The following is a 14,526-nucleotide window of genomic DNA, read 5'->3' as shown; positions in this document are numbered from 1 at the left end:
GCTTGAGCATCTGGAAATACCAACCAAAACAACTCTTCCATGACTTTGGTCTGACCTCAGAGAGATGCAAACATACACGGGAAAGCCCACTAACTTTTCCATTGTTTATGTGTCCATGCTTACACAGACAGAAAAAGCCATGAGCAAAAATGAAAGTAGTTTGATTTATTGCAGTGGATGGAAGGTTTATGGGTAATTTTTTTCTTTTCCTCTGATTTATGTTAATGTTACTATGCTTACCATGATTTCACAATCACATTTTCACAATGTTTCCTGCATGATGCTTTGTCTACAGCCAAAAGATCTAGTGTTACACAAAAACACTGTGGGGCAAGTAGGTTCTTGACCAGATTTGTGTGGATTCTCCTTAGAGCCCAAGCTGAGGGATCTTAGGAAAAAATAAAGACTCCCAGCCAAACCAAATAACCCGATGACCTTATAAATAGGTGATAAAAGAGCTCATGAACCACTGGATTTCAAATCTAGCTGCACATCAGGATCAGCTATAGAATTTTAAAAATACAGCTGCTCAGATTCCTAGGCATTGTGATTCAGTAGCTCTGGGGAAGCAGCCAGACAGCTGTATTTTCTCAGATCTCCATAGACTATAGTTAGGAATGAGAACAGACAAGTTCCTGCAGGCAACAGGGAGAAGTTACTTTTCATTTATACCCAAATGTATGTTTTGACTTTTTTTTTTTTTTTTTAGCATGTAGATATGTTTATAATAATAAATAGTATAACAACAGTTTAACTTGGGGGCGCCTGGGTGGCTCAGTCGGTTAAGCATCTGCCTTCAGCTCAGGTCATGATCCCAGGGTCCTGGGATGGAGCCCCACAATCAGGCTCCCTGCTCAGCAGAGTCTGCTTCTCCCTTTCTCTCTCCTTCTGCCTCTCCCCTTCCTCGTGCTCGCTCCCTCTCTCTCAAATAAATAAATAAAATCTTTTTAAAAAACAGTTTAGGGGCGCCTGGGTGGCTCAGTGGGTTAAAGCCTCTGCCTTCGGCTCAGGTCATGATCCCAGAGTCCTGGGATAGGCTCTCTGCTCAGCAGGGAGCCTGCTTCCCCCTCTCTCTCTGCCTGTTTCTCTGCCTGCTTGTGATCTCTGTCTGTCGAATAAATAAATTAAAAATCTTAAAAAAATAAAAAAAAAAACAGTTTAATTTGCAATCATATATACATATGATTCACAATCACATAAACATTGAAATTTGTTCTTGCTACAGGTCCCATAAATATCTTCATTCTCTGCTTTCCCCCAACAGCCGATAGATGCTTTCTAGTTCTATCCCTTTGACATGTAAATGTAATGCCCCTTGCAAATTGCTCCTCAAACAAGGCTGAGCATCAGAATCACCTCAGAAGCTTTTCAAACTTAAAGACTTCCAGGCCCCATCCCAGGGAGATCTTATTCATAACATACAGGGTGGGAAGTGCCCAGGTAGCTCAGTACTTAGGCGTCTGCCTTTGGCTCAGGTTGTGATCCCAGGGTCATGGGATCGAGCCCCTCATCCAGCTCCCTACTCTGCAGAAAGCCTGCTTCTCCCTCTCCCACTCCCCCTGCTTGTGTTCCCTCTCTCCCTGTGTCTCTGTCAAATAAATAAATAAAACCTTTAAAAGAAGAAGAAGAAAAAAAAAGTATAGAGTTGAAAAAAAATAATAATATACAAAGTGGCATCAAAAAGCTGCATCTTTAAAAGGGTCCCCGGGGAGCTCTGTCATGTTTAGAATCTGCCACCGTGGGTTGGGGGTGGGGGGCAAATTAAATAGTTCCCTATCAATCACTGTTAACTTTTTTTTTTAAGGTTTTATTTATTTATTTGACAGAGAGATCACAAGTAAGCAGAGAGGCAGGTAGACAGAGAGGGGGAAGCAGGCTCCCTGCTGAGCAGAGAGCCCTATGCGGGGTTCAATCCCAGGACATGGAGACCACGACCTGAGCCAAAGGCAGAGGTTTAACCCACTGAGCCACCTAGGCACCCCTCAGTTACTGATAGCTTAAGAGTATGAGGATGCAGGATAGATTGGGCCATAGTAGGTCAGAGGAATGAAGAAGAGGGGTTGTAAGAGGGGGCACTACATTTGGAAGGTGCTGAGAAAAAAGAACATCCACAGACCAATTCTCCCACCCCACAGCTTGGCTAGGTTCTAGCCAAAACCTTTCACTGAATATATTTTGACTGCTTCTTTTAAGTTTTAAGACTTCCAGGTTATAAAACAGAGTAAACTCAGTTGTCTTTCATTTGTGTTCTTTGGGACTATTTTCAAGTAAATAATATATGCAAAAGTTATGACATTAAAATGAGAAGCAAAACATACCAGGCTTGAGGTCAGTTCCAGCCATGCCTACCGAGGGCCTGGTGGCTATCCCGTGAAGGTCCGTTGCTCGCTAAAAATCCAACAAGCCCCTGGTTTTTACTTCAGCTCCTCCTTTTGAGTGCACTAGGACAAATCATTCAATCAGGACCTCAGGCTTTTTCTGGCAAATCAACAAATCCGTTTCTTGAAAAACTTTGAGGACAGGTTCCCCCTCCCCCCGAAAATTGCTACAAAGTTGAAAATCTGTTAAATATAACAGAATCAGTTCTAGACATGGTTATAGTAGAGTAAGATATGGGGAGTTTAGAATAAAAATAAATTAGAAAAAGTCCAGGATAGGTTTACAAAAATCCTGGAGAACTTGTACAAATTGAACATGAAGGGTATTTAATGATTTAAAGAACTAGTGAATCTATTCACAATGGTAATATGATATAAACATGTCACAAGACAGTATCAAAGCTTAGAAGAATTTCTTTAAGCCAACATTTAAAGACATATTTACTTATTCAGACATGTAACTTTCATCTGCATTGATACATTCAAATAAGATTCATGAAAGGATATGTACGAAGGTTAACACTTAAATGACATTTACTTTTGCTTTGAAATGGAGATCCCTCCCTCGACTTTAAGCTATTTGGTTCCCAGTAACATCTTTTCTTTCAAATTCATTCACTTGGTTTAATTTTTCTAAGTGCCTTTCTCCACTGGCTTTCAAATAAATTATTTACCTCTCTGAAATGTTTTAAACATCAACCCAGCCAAAGCTGATGTAAGTGAACCCAAAGGAATTGACAACACAAAATGAAAGGTTTTTTTCTTAAATGGAGCTACAGAAAAACAAGGAAAAATTGATAGAAGAATAACCTTAATTCTCCATTTAACCTTAATTCTCCACTCAGGAAGGGAAATGAGTGCAAGACAAACTGGGGTACAATAACATTTTCTTAGCTTTTTTCCTTTTCTACCGGGACTCAAAATGTAGCATATTCAGTGCCTGTGAAAAATGCGTAAGTTGCTAACTTACAAAATTAACTGTCATAATTGTTAAGGTATTTTGTCAAAAAAGGAAATACTGCAACAGCGCACAGTATTTAGTGTAACTGAGTTAGCATATAGGATTTAATTAAAGAAACTTTAAAAAAGCAAAAATTCCACAAGGTTTTATTTTGTGGCAGATGACCAAGGACACAAAAAATGAACTGTGACTTTTCTCAGGTTCACACAGCAAAAATGAAGGTTTTCAGACTTTGACTTTTGCCTTAAAATAAACGCAGAAATGGGGAAAGCTTTGGCCAGAAAGGGGACTGATTATGTACTGGGTGTGTTCCCACCTTGATTTGGAAAAATGCTCCTGGAGGATGAACAATAAACCTTTTAAGTCTCTCTCACTACAGCTGGACACAAAGGAGCAAGAAAGATGTAGAAAACACAATAGAGGCTGAGAATGCACGGGACAGAGCTTCTCCGTGGAAGCAAGTGTGGGCAAAGCAACAAGCTGGGATCTGTTCCCACAAGAATGTTTACATCTTCATTAAACCAGGGACCCCAGCCAAAGAAATACCTCCAGGGACTAGGAATTGGGATTCTTTTTAATGCTTTCATTTGTAATGAACTACTAAAGAAACAAAGTTGATACAGGAAGAGAGAATCCACCTTATTTTCCTGTCCTTCGACCGCAGATCCCTAATTTCAGAGTGCGAGGTGACCTTGGAATCCACAGAATCCATCTCTTGCACCTTATTTCATCACTGAGAAAACCGAGGCCCGCAGGGAGTTTTTTCTAATCTTTTCACCTCCCCTCGATGCCCCGCGTGGCCACTTGCTCAGTCCCCTCGGCTCGTTACTGCTCCAGCACTGGTCTGGAGCCCTCTTAGAACTCTTAGATTCTGGGCAGCAGAGTCCTTAGATGAACTAAACCACCAAAAGGCCACTTAACTCTCTTTCACACACACTGGCACACACACACACACACACACACACACGCACACACACAGGCTCATGCGTGAGCACACACATGGGAGCACACACCCACACAAGCGCAAAAACACGCTCACAAAGGACAGAAGCAAAAACGAATCCCTCACCTAAATAGCAGAATGACAAGCAGGAACTACAGGGAACATCAACACAATGGAGTTATTGTAAACGCACGGGCCTGGAGACTGCTGCCGCACAGAAATGTGAGAATCAAGTACTACCCAGGTGGAAAAGGCAGTTTAAAAATTCACTTTATGTGCAGTGGAGAAGCCTGATGTACATCCACAGTGATAAGTCCTGTCAATAGGGCGTACTGTTGATATGTGATGAAAATGGCACTCTGCCTCTGTGGCCTTTTCCGAAAAGGCGGAACCCCAGTCTAATCATGAGAAAAAGATGAGACAAATTCCAAGTATCTACAAAGTACTTGACCCGTACTCTTCAGAACTGTCAAGGCCATCAAAAACTCAAGTCGGAGACACTGTCACAGACAACAGGAGTCTGAGGAGTCACGACCAACTGCAATGTGGCTTCCTGGTTGGGATCATGGGACAGGAGGGAGACATTAGATAAACACTAAAGAAATCTGAATGAATGGGGCACCTGGGTGGCTCAGTGGGTTAAGCCTCTGCCTTCTGCTCTGGTCATGATCTCAGGGTCCTGGGATCGAGCCCCCCATCGGGCTCTCTGCTCAGCGGGGAGCCTGCTTTCTCCTGCCTCTCTGCCTGCTTGTGATCTCTGTCTGTCAAATAAATAAATAAAATCTTTAAAAAAAAAAAAAAAAGAAAGAAATCTGAATGAAGTATGGACTTTGGTTAATAATAATGTATCAATATTGATTTGCTATTTGTAACAAATGTACCATACTAATGTATGACATTTGTAATAGGGGAACCTGGGTGCAGAGTGTATGAGAACACTACACTATCTTTGTGATGTTTTTGTAAATCTAAAACAGTTCTGAAACAAAACGTTTATTTAAAAAATTCTATTTATATAGTACATCTATGGGTGCTTCTGAAGTCAGAAAGATCAGCTTACCGTCCGGTTTCCCCTTATTAACCTTATCACCCTGGATGACTCTCGCCTTCATTTTCTTTCCTTGTCTCTAATTTAGATTGTAGAAACTGAAGGGGATCCAGAGACTTCATCCTGAAAAAAGCCACTTTGGCATAAGGATTATTTTTATTGGTTTAAGCTAAAGGCAACTGAGAAACAGCAGACATTGGAAGAGCCCTCCCCGTCTCTACCTAAAAGCAGGGCATAAATTCGCCTTCACAGAAGTGACATAAATTTCCATTTGTAAGCTGTTCCTCTCTCCCATACCAGGAAGAGAAACAGCTTAATCATTGCAGAGGGCGCCTGGAGTTGGAGTCAGCATAGCAAATTATACTAAACCACCCTTGCCTACCACATAGTTCCTCGTCAACTTCCTGCACTTGACTGTCCTTCAGAGCCCCAACATCATTTTCCTTTAATCACTTCTCCACAATTTATCATTCTTTGTTAAAATAACATATAAGCCCCCAAATCTAACCACTTCTTTGGGTTTTCACATCCTTCCTGTGAAGTCCCCATGCAGATAACCGTATTAATAGAATCTGTCTGCCTTTTCTCCTGTTAACCTGTCTTTTGTCAGTTTAAATCACAGGCCCTCATTCAAGAACCTAAGCGGATAGAGGAACAGTTTTTGCAGCCCCCCCAAATTGAGATCAATGAACTATATGTGGGATTGTAGCTCAGGGCATTGGAAGCTTCAAATTATTTCCTATTTGTATGACTGATAAGTACCTTCTCTAGAATTCTATTTCCTTAACTTTTAAAAAAAAATTTTATTTAAATTCAATTTAATTAACATATACTGTATTATTAGTTTCAGAGGTAGAATTTATTTTCTTGATCTTTAATCTAGAGGTGATCATAGTACCTTTATCTCAAAGAGATGTTGTAAGCAATAGATGAGATGATGCTGATGGGAAAGGCCCTTTGCAGTTCAGGATATGTGAGCTGTTATTCTGCGTAGTCAGTCCCTGCTGAATACTTGACCCTCAGTTAGAGCTCATTCCTTTTTCTTGGCTCTCCTGGTAGAGGCACAGCAGGGGCAATATCTGGCCCCCAGCTTTGTTAGTTTAAAAAACACATTTTATCCATCCAATTAGATGTACTCAGGTTCAGGGAAACTAAGTCATCTTAACCAACCTTTCAAGAGGTTAGCTCACAAACCAGCAGGCTGATGTATTAAGTTTCCTGAGAAATACAATGGTCAGAGAGACTGTGTCTGACTGTGAGACCAGTTTCTCCCAGCTGGAACATCCTCTGAGGCTCATCTCAGATTCAAAAGCCTGCTCAAGGGGCGTCTGGGTGGCTCAGTCATTAAGCGGCTGCCTTCGGCTCAGGTCATGACCCCAGTGTTCTGGGATCAAGCCCAGCATTGGGCTCCCTGCTCAGTGGGAAGCCTGCTTCTCCCTCTCCCCCCACTTGTGTTCCCTCTCTCACTGTCAGATAGATAGATAGATAGATAGATAGATAGATAGATAGATAGATAAAATCTTAAAAGAAAAAAGAGCCTGCTCAAGAAGGACTGGGATAGGGTCCAAAGAAGGTTATGGTCTCAGTGAAATATATAGCCAGCTCCTGGGTATCTATGTTGCTAGTCCACTGTTATGAGCTGAATTGTGTCCCCTCAAAACTCATGTGTTAAGTCCTAACCCTCAGTACCTCAGAGTGTGACTACATTCAGAGGCGAGGCCTATAAAGAGGTAAGTAAGGTAAAAGGAAGTCGTTAGGGTGGGCTGCCTCCAATATGACTTGTATTCTTATAAGAGGAGGGGATTGGTATATAAACAAGCACATAGGGAAGACCACATGAGGACACAGGGAGGAGGAGGCCATCCGTAAGCTAAGGAGGAAGGAACCAACCCTGCTGATGCCTTGACCTTGGACTTCTAGGTTCCAGAACTAGGAAAAAACTGATTTCTGTTGTGTAGGCACCCATGCTGTGGTATTTCATGATGGCAGCCCTCACAAACTAGTACCCACCCATAACAGAGAAACACCCAGATGGCCTGGCATAAATTCTACCTCTTATCCAATTCTCTTTTCAGCTCTCCCCCTCAGACTGTAAGTACAGCACATACTGAGACATTTAAATTCATCTGTACAAATCACCTTATGTATAGACTTACTTGTACAAATATTTATTTGTATAAATAAACTTATTTATGGAAATATATACAAGCAGAAAATCAGAATCCCTTTTGAAATTAAGAAAATACTCCAGTATGGAGCTTGCCAAAGTAGATTTGTCTACAAAATGTGATTCCAGGGGTGCCTGGGTGGTTCAGTCAGTTAAGTGTCTGCCTTTGGTCATGATCCTGGAGTCCGGGGATGGAGCCCCGCATGGGGAGCCTGCTTCTCCTTCTTCCTGTCCCCTTCCCCCTTGTGTTCTCTCTTTCTCAAATAAATGAATAAAATCTTTAAAAAATGATTCCATAGTAAAACACATTTGGAAAATACTACATACTATAGCTTCTCCTCAACATTCATAATGTATATCCATACGTTAAAGGCTCTGAGAAACTCTATGAAAATGAATGTGTTTCAACATCACAATCCAGTACTTGCAGAAATTATTTGGTCATGAAACTCTTGTAGGTTTTTATTTACAATTCACTTCGAGAAATGTTGCTCTAGTCCAATGCTTCCCACTTACCCATCATCATTTAAATGTGTTATTTCCACAGGAGTCAGTTAATGTCATTCTTCTTATTCCCCTAGTTTGTTTTTCAGAGGACTACATTTCTTGGCTATCTTCCCAGATTTCTCAAACTTTGCTTACACAGTACAGAAAAATAAAATTCTCCTTGCAAAGCAAGGTAAAGAGGAAACAGAAATCATTTGAGCTAGTGTCATTATCCTGTTACATCAGTTAGCTCTTAAAGTTTTGACAGACCTGGAGAATACAAGACCAGACCAGAAGCTCCCACCTAAGGCACCCAGCTGGCTTGGATGGTGGAACATCCTTGCTCTCAGGGTGGTTAAGTTTGAACCCCCTGTTGAGTGCAGAGATTACTTAAAAATAAAATCTTAAAAAAAAAAAAAAAAGAAAGAAAGAAAGAAAAGAAAAAGAACCTTCCATTTGATGAAATTTACTTTGTAAAGAGTCATCTTTTCTGGAGCTTTCTGAGGATCCCTAATTGCAGCTGATACTTGTAAGAACCAGAGAAATAGTATAACCAGCTGGGAACCTGTTACTCATGTGATGCCAAAGGGGGCTTTCTGGAAACTAAAACTTATCCCGTCCCTGGACATCGTCAATCTTGAGTTTTATCTTGATCATAAGAGAAAAGGTAACTCAGTGAGTTAAAGACCTTTGTTATTTATAACTGATATTTGTCCTGCTCCTTGGCCAGCTGACCAATAAAATAACTATTTCTTTTCTGGTCTGTTCTTCACCTTCACATCTCTCTTAAGACTCCGATTGCCATTTCGGATTCTGTACATGGGGAAGACAGCAGCTTCTGAAAAAACAGACGACCAGCTTGGGAGTGAATAAAGAAAAATTTATTTTCTGAAACGAGTGAGCTAGGATTAACTTACAAACCTGCTGAATTCCTTGGTGGAATTACAAATAGAATTAGAGAAGGCGCCCAGAGTATTAGAACTGAAGAGAAAATGATGGCTATCCCACACAACATCCACCCCACCCACCCACCCCCATTTCTCAAGAGAAGAGGGGACTTGGGACCAGACTGCAAGGGAGGGTGTGGCATAGCCAGGAAAAGAAGGCCCAGTCATGCAGAGCTGGCTTCCACTTGAGTGAGGCTACTTACCAGCTGGGGAACCCTAAACCAGCAGTCAGCCCCTCTGGAGAACCTGCAGTCACTGCTGCCGTGCCCTCTTTTGTGGGCAGTCGCAAGGAGTAGAGTAAGATCAGGGGAGTTTGTAACTGGGCGACTTCTACGTGAGAGGTTGCAAACTGATGGCCTGTCATCTTCCTGGTATGTTTCCTGATATTTATGATAGCTTCAACTCTTAAATTAGGAGATGTTACTTGAAAATCTTGCCATTTGTGGCAACATGGATGGACCTAGAGGGTATAACGCTAAGTGAAATAAGTCAGACAGAAGGAGACAAATACCGTATGATTTCACTCATGTGTGGAATCCAAAACACAAAACAAACAAGTCAAACAGAAACAGACTCATAAATACAAAGAGCAAAACGGGTGGTTTGACACAGGAGAGGGAGCTGGGAAGATGTGTGAATAGGTGAAGGGGACGGAGGTACAAACTTGCAGTTATAAAATAAGTCAGTCACAGGGATGGAAAGTGCAGCAGAGAGAACACAGTCAATTATATTCTAATCACTTTGTGTGACACACGGTAACACTCACCCGTGCTGAGCATTTCCTCGTATGTATAAATGTCAAATCACTATGTTGTACACTTGAAACTAATATAAGATTGTATGTCAACTGCACTTCAATTAAAAACAAATTGGTTTCCCATCAGATTTCTAGATACTTTGTATAAATAAATGTATTTGTAAAAATGTAAACAAGTAGATACTCAGATCCCCTTGTTGAAATTAAGAAAACGACATCTTTCAACATTGGGCCCCGCATTCCCACACACAGGGAGCCCATGAGCATTTCCCCCCTTTTGATGCGGTACACGCTTTCCAGGTTACATCAGGGCCAGCCCCTCCCCATTTGTTAATGAGATTTGGATGATACAGGGAGGCTTTGAATTTCTTAACATCTGTAGAAGAGTGAGTTGCAATATTGGGAGTCAGGATATCTACATTCCAACTTCCTCCTGGACATGATGTATCCTTTTTTTAAAATTTTATTTATTTATTTGATAGAGAGATCACAAGTAGGTAGAGAGGCAGGCCGAGGAGCAGGGGGAAGCAGGCTCCCTGCTGAGCAGAGAGCCCAATGCAGGGGTCTATCCCAGGACCCTGAGACCATGACTTGGGCTGAATGCAGAGGCTTAACCCACTGAGCCACCCAGGTGCCCCATAATGTATCACTTCTTTACACAAAGGCTGGACCTTTGATTTATCTATAAGTCCATAATCACTGACAACACTGAACTTCAACGGATCCCTGTTCTTCTGGAAAATGGGGAGGATTAATCCTCCCAACCTTTTGTTTCCTGAAATCCTCCACCCTTCTGTGTTACTAGAAAGGGCTCCTGTGAAAAACTACCTTTCCCTTTAGGTAAGACACGCAAATACCCCATTGCTTACCTATGTGAAAGTCAGACATAGACACTTCAAATTCCTATTGTCTTGTTAAAAAACAAAATTCAACTGAGTAAATTTGAAGATCTGTTTGGCTTTATTCACTGATTCATGAATTGGGTAGCATCCCATCTAACAAACAGAAAATTGCTCCAAGGAGCTGTGCAAATTGAGAGATTTTTATAGACAGAAGGGGTCAGGTCAAGGATGTTACTAGCAAAGAATGGATTCTTTCAGCCAAGGTCACCTTCCTTTGGGGGATGGCAGGGGTCTATCAGGCAGATTTCCTCTCTAGTGCTGACCAGGAAATTCCAGACTGTCTGGTTAAGATTATATTCCTGGAAAAGGCTGAAACTGCAGTTAGGCTAGGTATGAGGTCTCGGTTTGGTGATGCAGTCCTATATCAGTGACTCCATTTTGGGCCTGCTGCTCAATTGTCTCAAAAATGATTGGATGAACTGACCCCTTCCCAATGGGGGAAGAAGACTTACCTCTGCCTTCAAGGTCCTTCTAGCTGGACTAAGAATCAAATTTACATGAGGCAGATTAACAGAAGAAAATCCTGTATGTATGGGGAATCCACACAGACATGGAAATTCCAAAGACACTGAGGCAAAAGGAGTGTATATGTCATTCTGAACTAAGGAGAAGGGGACAGAGGTCTGGGACTTCAAAAGGAAGAAATGCAATTCACAGGAAAATGAAAGAGAGTAAATGTTTGGTAAACAAGCGTCTGCTGGGTCACGCAGAAGCCTCGGGACATAGAAGACTTTGCTCAAGCAGGCCTTGCTCTGTTCCTGTCTCCCATACCTAGCTCATGTCCTACTATAGTTATTTATGGTGACAGTTCTCTATCTGGAGCAGGTTCTCTATCTAAATGCAAAGCAATTGTGGGGAAGCAAAAAGTTTCTTCCTCAGTCTTTTGAGCCTTGATTGTGTTCAGTGCAGCATAATCTGCGTGCCAAAGTGGGCTGTGTTAAGGCAGCCTGCCATTGCCTCCCCCCGCCCCCGTCAACTCTCCCAAAAAAACCCAACTAGACACAGAAATATATTTTTTTGATCGGCCGGCTGACTGGGGCTTCTCCTGAGATAGAGGCAACTCCAACTATAAGATCACCCCACCTAAAATTTGCCTACTCCTCCCTATGAGTGTCTTAGGGGAAACCACTCTGCAGAGACACTGATCTTAACATCTAAAAGGCTCTTTATATAGCACCAGTCTGACTAAGATCAATTTCCTTACCCTACTGTTCAGGTTTGCCTTTCACACCCTGGTTCCTATCACTGTATACGATTTTTGCACAGAGCATAAATCCTCTTAAGCATCTCTCACTGAGTCACAGTGCTGGACAGTGGGTGAGTGTTCTCCTAGCTTAGGGGCTATTGGAGAAAGGGAAGTCTGAGGAGACAGGGAGGGAGAGCAGAACAAACCTGGAGATACTCTTCTGAAGAGTGGAAGGTGTGTCTTTTTGATGGGCAGAAAATTCTCTAAAAGTCATTTCCATTCACTCAAGACAATTACGTAAACGAAGACTTACCATCTCCATTTCATCTTACCCCTCCTACCTACCCCCCCCCCCCCCCCCGCCGAGATATCTTTGGTTTCCTCTCTGTGGTGTGTCCTACATGCCATCTCCAGTTATCTCATCAAAACCCAGCCCTGATCACTGCACTGATCTGTTCAAAAGACTGTGGCTGTCCTCCATTGCCTTTGGGGTCAAGACCAAAATCTGCAGTGTGACACAGAAGATGCTTCCCAACTTGATCCTATCCAGTCTTTCCAGTAGTGATGTAGGAAAGACGTTATTAGGGTTTGAAGCCAATGGCCAAGGAAGAATTCTTGAGACATTTTTGGTGCAAAAAGGTGATTTTATTAAAGTAGAAAGAGCTGCGGGGGTAGGGGGTCATAAGGAATGGCCCATTATATACTTTCAAGTTTGGGTGGGGGTTAGGGACAGCATAAGTATTTAAAGAATTTTGGAAGCAAGGTTTCCAGGACCTAGAGGGGGCTAGCTATTGTTGGGAAAAGATCATTTATTATCAGCTGATTAAACCTTAGTCATGAGACCCTTCAAAAGTATATCGGTGCCATACGTTTAGGGGATGATTGCCAAAACAGATATTGGGGGGTTTAGAGATAAAGGAAGTTTCCAAAGGAATTTTTATACATTAAAGTAGAACTACAGGACCCTGGTGTGTGCAGGAGGTGGGGGGGCGGAGTGTCAGACCAGTATTGCCTTTTGCCCTTAGCAAAGTATTATCATTGAAGCGGTTGAGTCCCTAGAGGAATGTCACCCTGCCTGTTTCAAGGACTTGTCAATGGGCTACATTTAGTAATTTTTCTGCCTTTGTTTCCCACATCAGAAGCTTCCCTCCCTCAATACAGCAATACAAATGAAGGGTCCAACTTACCACAAGCGTTCCAGGGGAGGCCTGATTTCCACGTCCCATATTAGGGCTCTGGCAGGCCTCCAAGAGTGCAGAAGCCAGTGGCCCTGAGAACCTGAGAAAAACAGGAAAAGAACAATGTGGGAGCTCCTGTTAATCCACGAACCTGGCATTAAGGCTGTCGCCCCTTGGCCTGTGCAAGGAATCTGCGGGCTATTCAGCGAAAGAGAAGCTGTGAAGGTTGTAGAAAGAGGATCCTGCTTCCTGGGAAACCCGGCAGAGACCAAAGGACAGCCCCAGTTCTCCGATTCTAATCTCTCCCTCTCTCTGAGCTTTTTTACAACCTTTTCAGTTGTAAGTAGTTGATAGTAATGCAAAATGCTCTCATGAACATGCAAATGTTATCCTGTAAGACGTCCAGTTGATTTCCCTAGCCCCTGTGGAAAAACCAGTTTGCTTCCAATCACATATTAATTTCAGTATTTCTAATCTATAAATGCATCTGTTCTTAAGAGTTATATTGCCTGCCTGGTTTCTTCATTGATTAATGAGTAAAATTAAACCTTTAACATAAACATATAATTCCTTGAACATCATGGGGTTTAGAGGCACTGACACCCACAGTCAAAAGTCCACATATAGGGATGCCTGGGTGGCTCGGTTGGTTAAGCCTCTGCCTTCGGCTCAGGTCATGTCCCTGGGTCCTGAGATCCAGTCCCACATCAGGCTCCTTGCTTGGCAGTGAGCCTGCTTCTCTCTCAGCCTCTGCCTGCCACTCTGCCTTGCTTGTGCTTTCTGACAAATAAATAAAATCTTGAAAAAAAAAAAAAAATCCACTTGTAACTTTTGACCCCCCCAAAATCTTACTGTTGACCAGAAGCCTTATGACAACAGTTGATTAACACACATTTTGTATGTTATATGTATGATCTACATCATTCCTATAATAAAGAAAATATTAATAAAGTCATAAAATACATGTATAGTACAGTATTCTACTGTATTTACTGGAAAAAAAAATCCATGTATAAGTGGACCCACCCAGTTCAAACCAATGTTGTCCAAGAGCAAACTCTGTGTGTGTGATGATTTTAATTATCTTTTAGTAGAGAGCTAGATGCTGTCTGGTCCTACCCCAGATTCTTCCAAATCTACCCAGAGACAAGTTGTCTCAGTATCTTGAGGGAGTCGCAGGAGATGGAGAGTTGATGCTGGTGAGGGAGCAGAAGGCCTCACCAATGTCCCTATGCCAGGACTAAAAAAACATCATGGAAGAACCACCTTCTTCACCTCCGGAACAGCTCCAGCAGCTCAGCATACACCAGCACCAACAGGGGGAGGATCTGTGCTCAAGTCAGTCAGTAGCTGCAGGGGAGGGGGTCAATCGTGGTCAGCTCCTGGGCCACAGCAGTGGTGGTTAAGGAGAGCTGTGTCTAGGAACACTGACAGATTTCAAACCCAGCCATGGACAGGAGTCTGGAGGCCTGAGGAAAGGATGAGCTTGGGAGTCCAGTGGGCCTCAAACCTACCGGGTTTTCTTGTCATTGTTAAATGTTCCCCCACATTCTTGGAACATCCTCCTTAAGGG

At 42.3% G+C, this 14,526-nt stretch overlaps 1 protein-coding gene across 1 annotated transcript in view; it reads right to left on the bottom strand.

The window, feature by feature from the left end:
• The window catches only part of LOC111149768, a 69,421-nt gene extending 54,907 nt beyond the window's left edge, over positions 1-14,514 (bottom strand). Inside the window, exons 1-2 of the mRNA XM_022507035.1 lie at positions 14,468-14,514; positions 12,963-13,053 (exon numbers count right to left, since the gene is read on the bottom strand). Of these exons, the coding sequence (XP_022362743.1) occupies positions 12,963-13,053; positions 14,468-14,514 (138 nt within the window). The remainder of the gene's footprint in view (positions 1-12,962; positions 13,054-14,467) is intronic.
• Between the last annotated feature and the right edge of the window lie 12 nt (positions 14,515-14,526).

This window comes from Enhydra lutris, unplaced genomic scaffold (assembly GCF_002288905.1).
Source record: "Enhydra lutris kenyoni isolate GAN:26980312 unplaced genomic scaffold, ASM228890v2 scaffoldscaffold2, whole genome shotgun sequence".
Lineage (NCBI taxonomy): Eukaryota > Metazoa > Chordata > Mammalia > Carnivora > Mustelidae > Enhydra > Enhydra lutris.
Note: the sequence above shows the minus strand (reverse complement) of the source record. Positions and strands in the feature narration are given on the sequence as shown.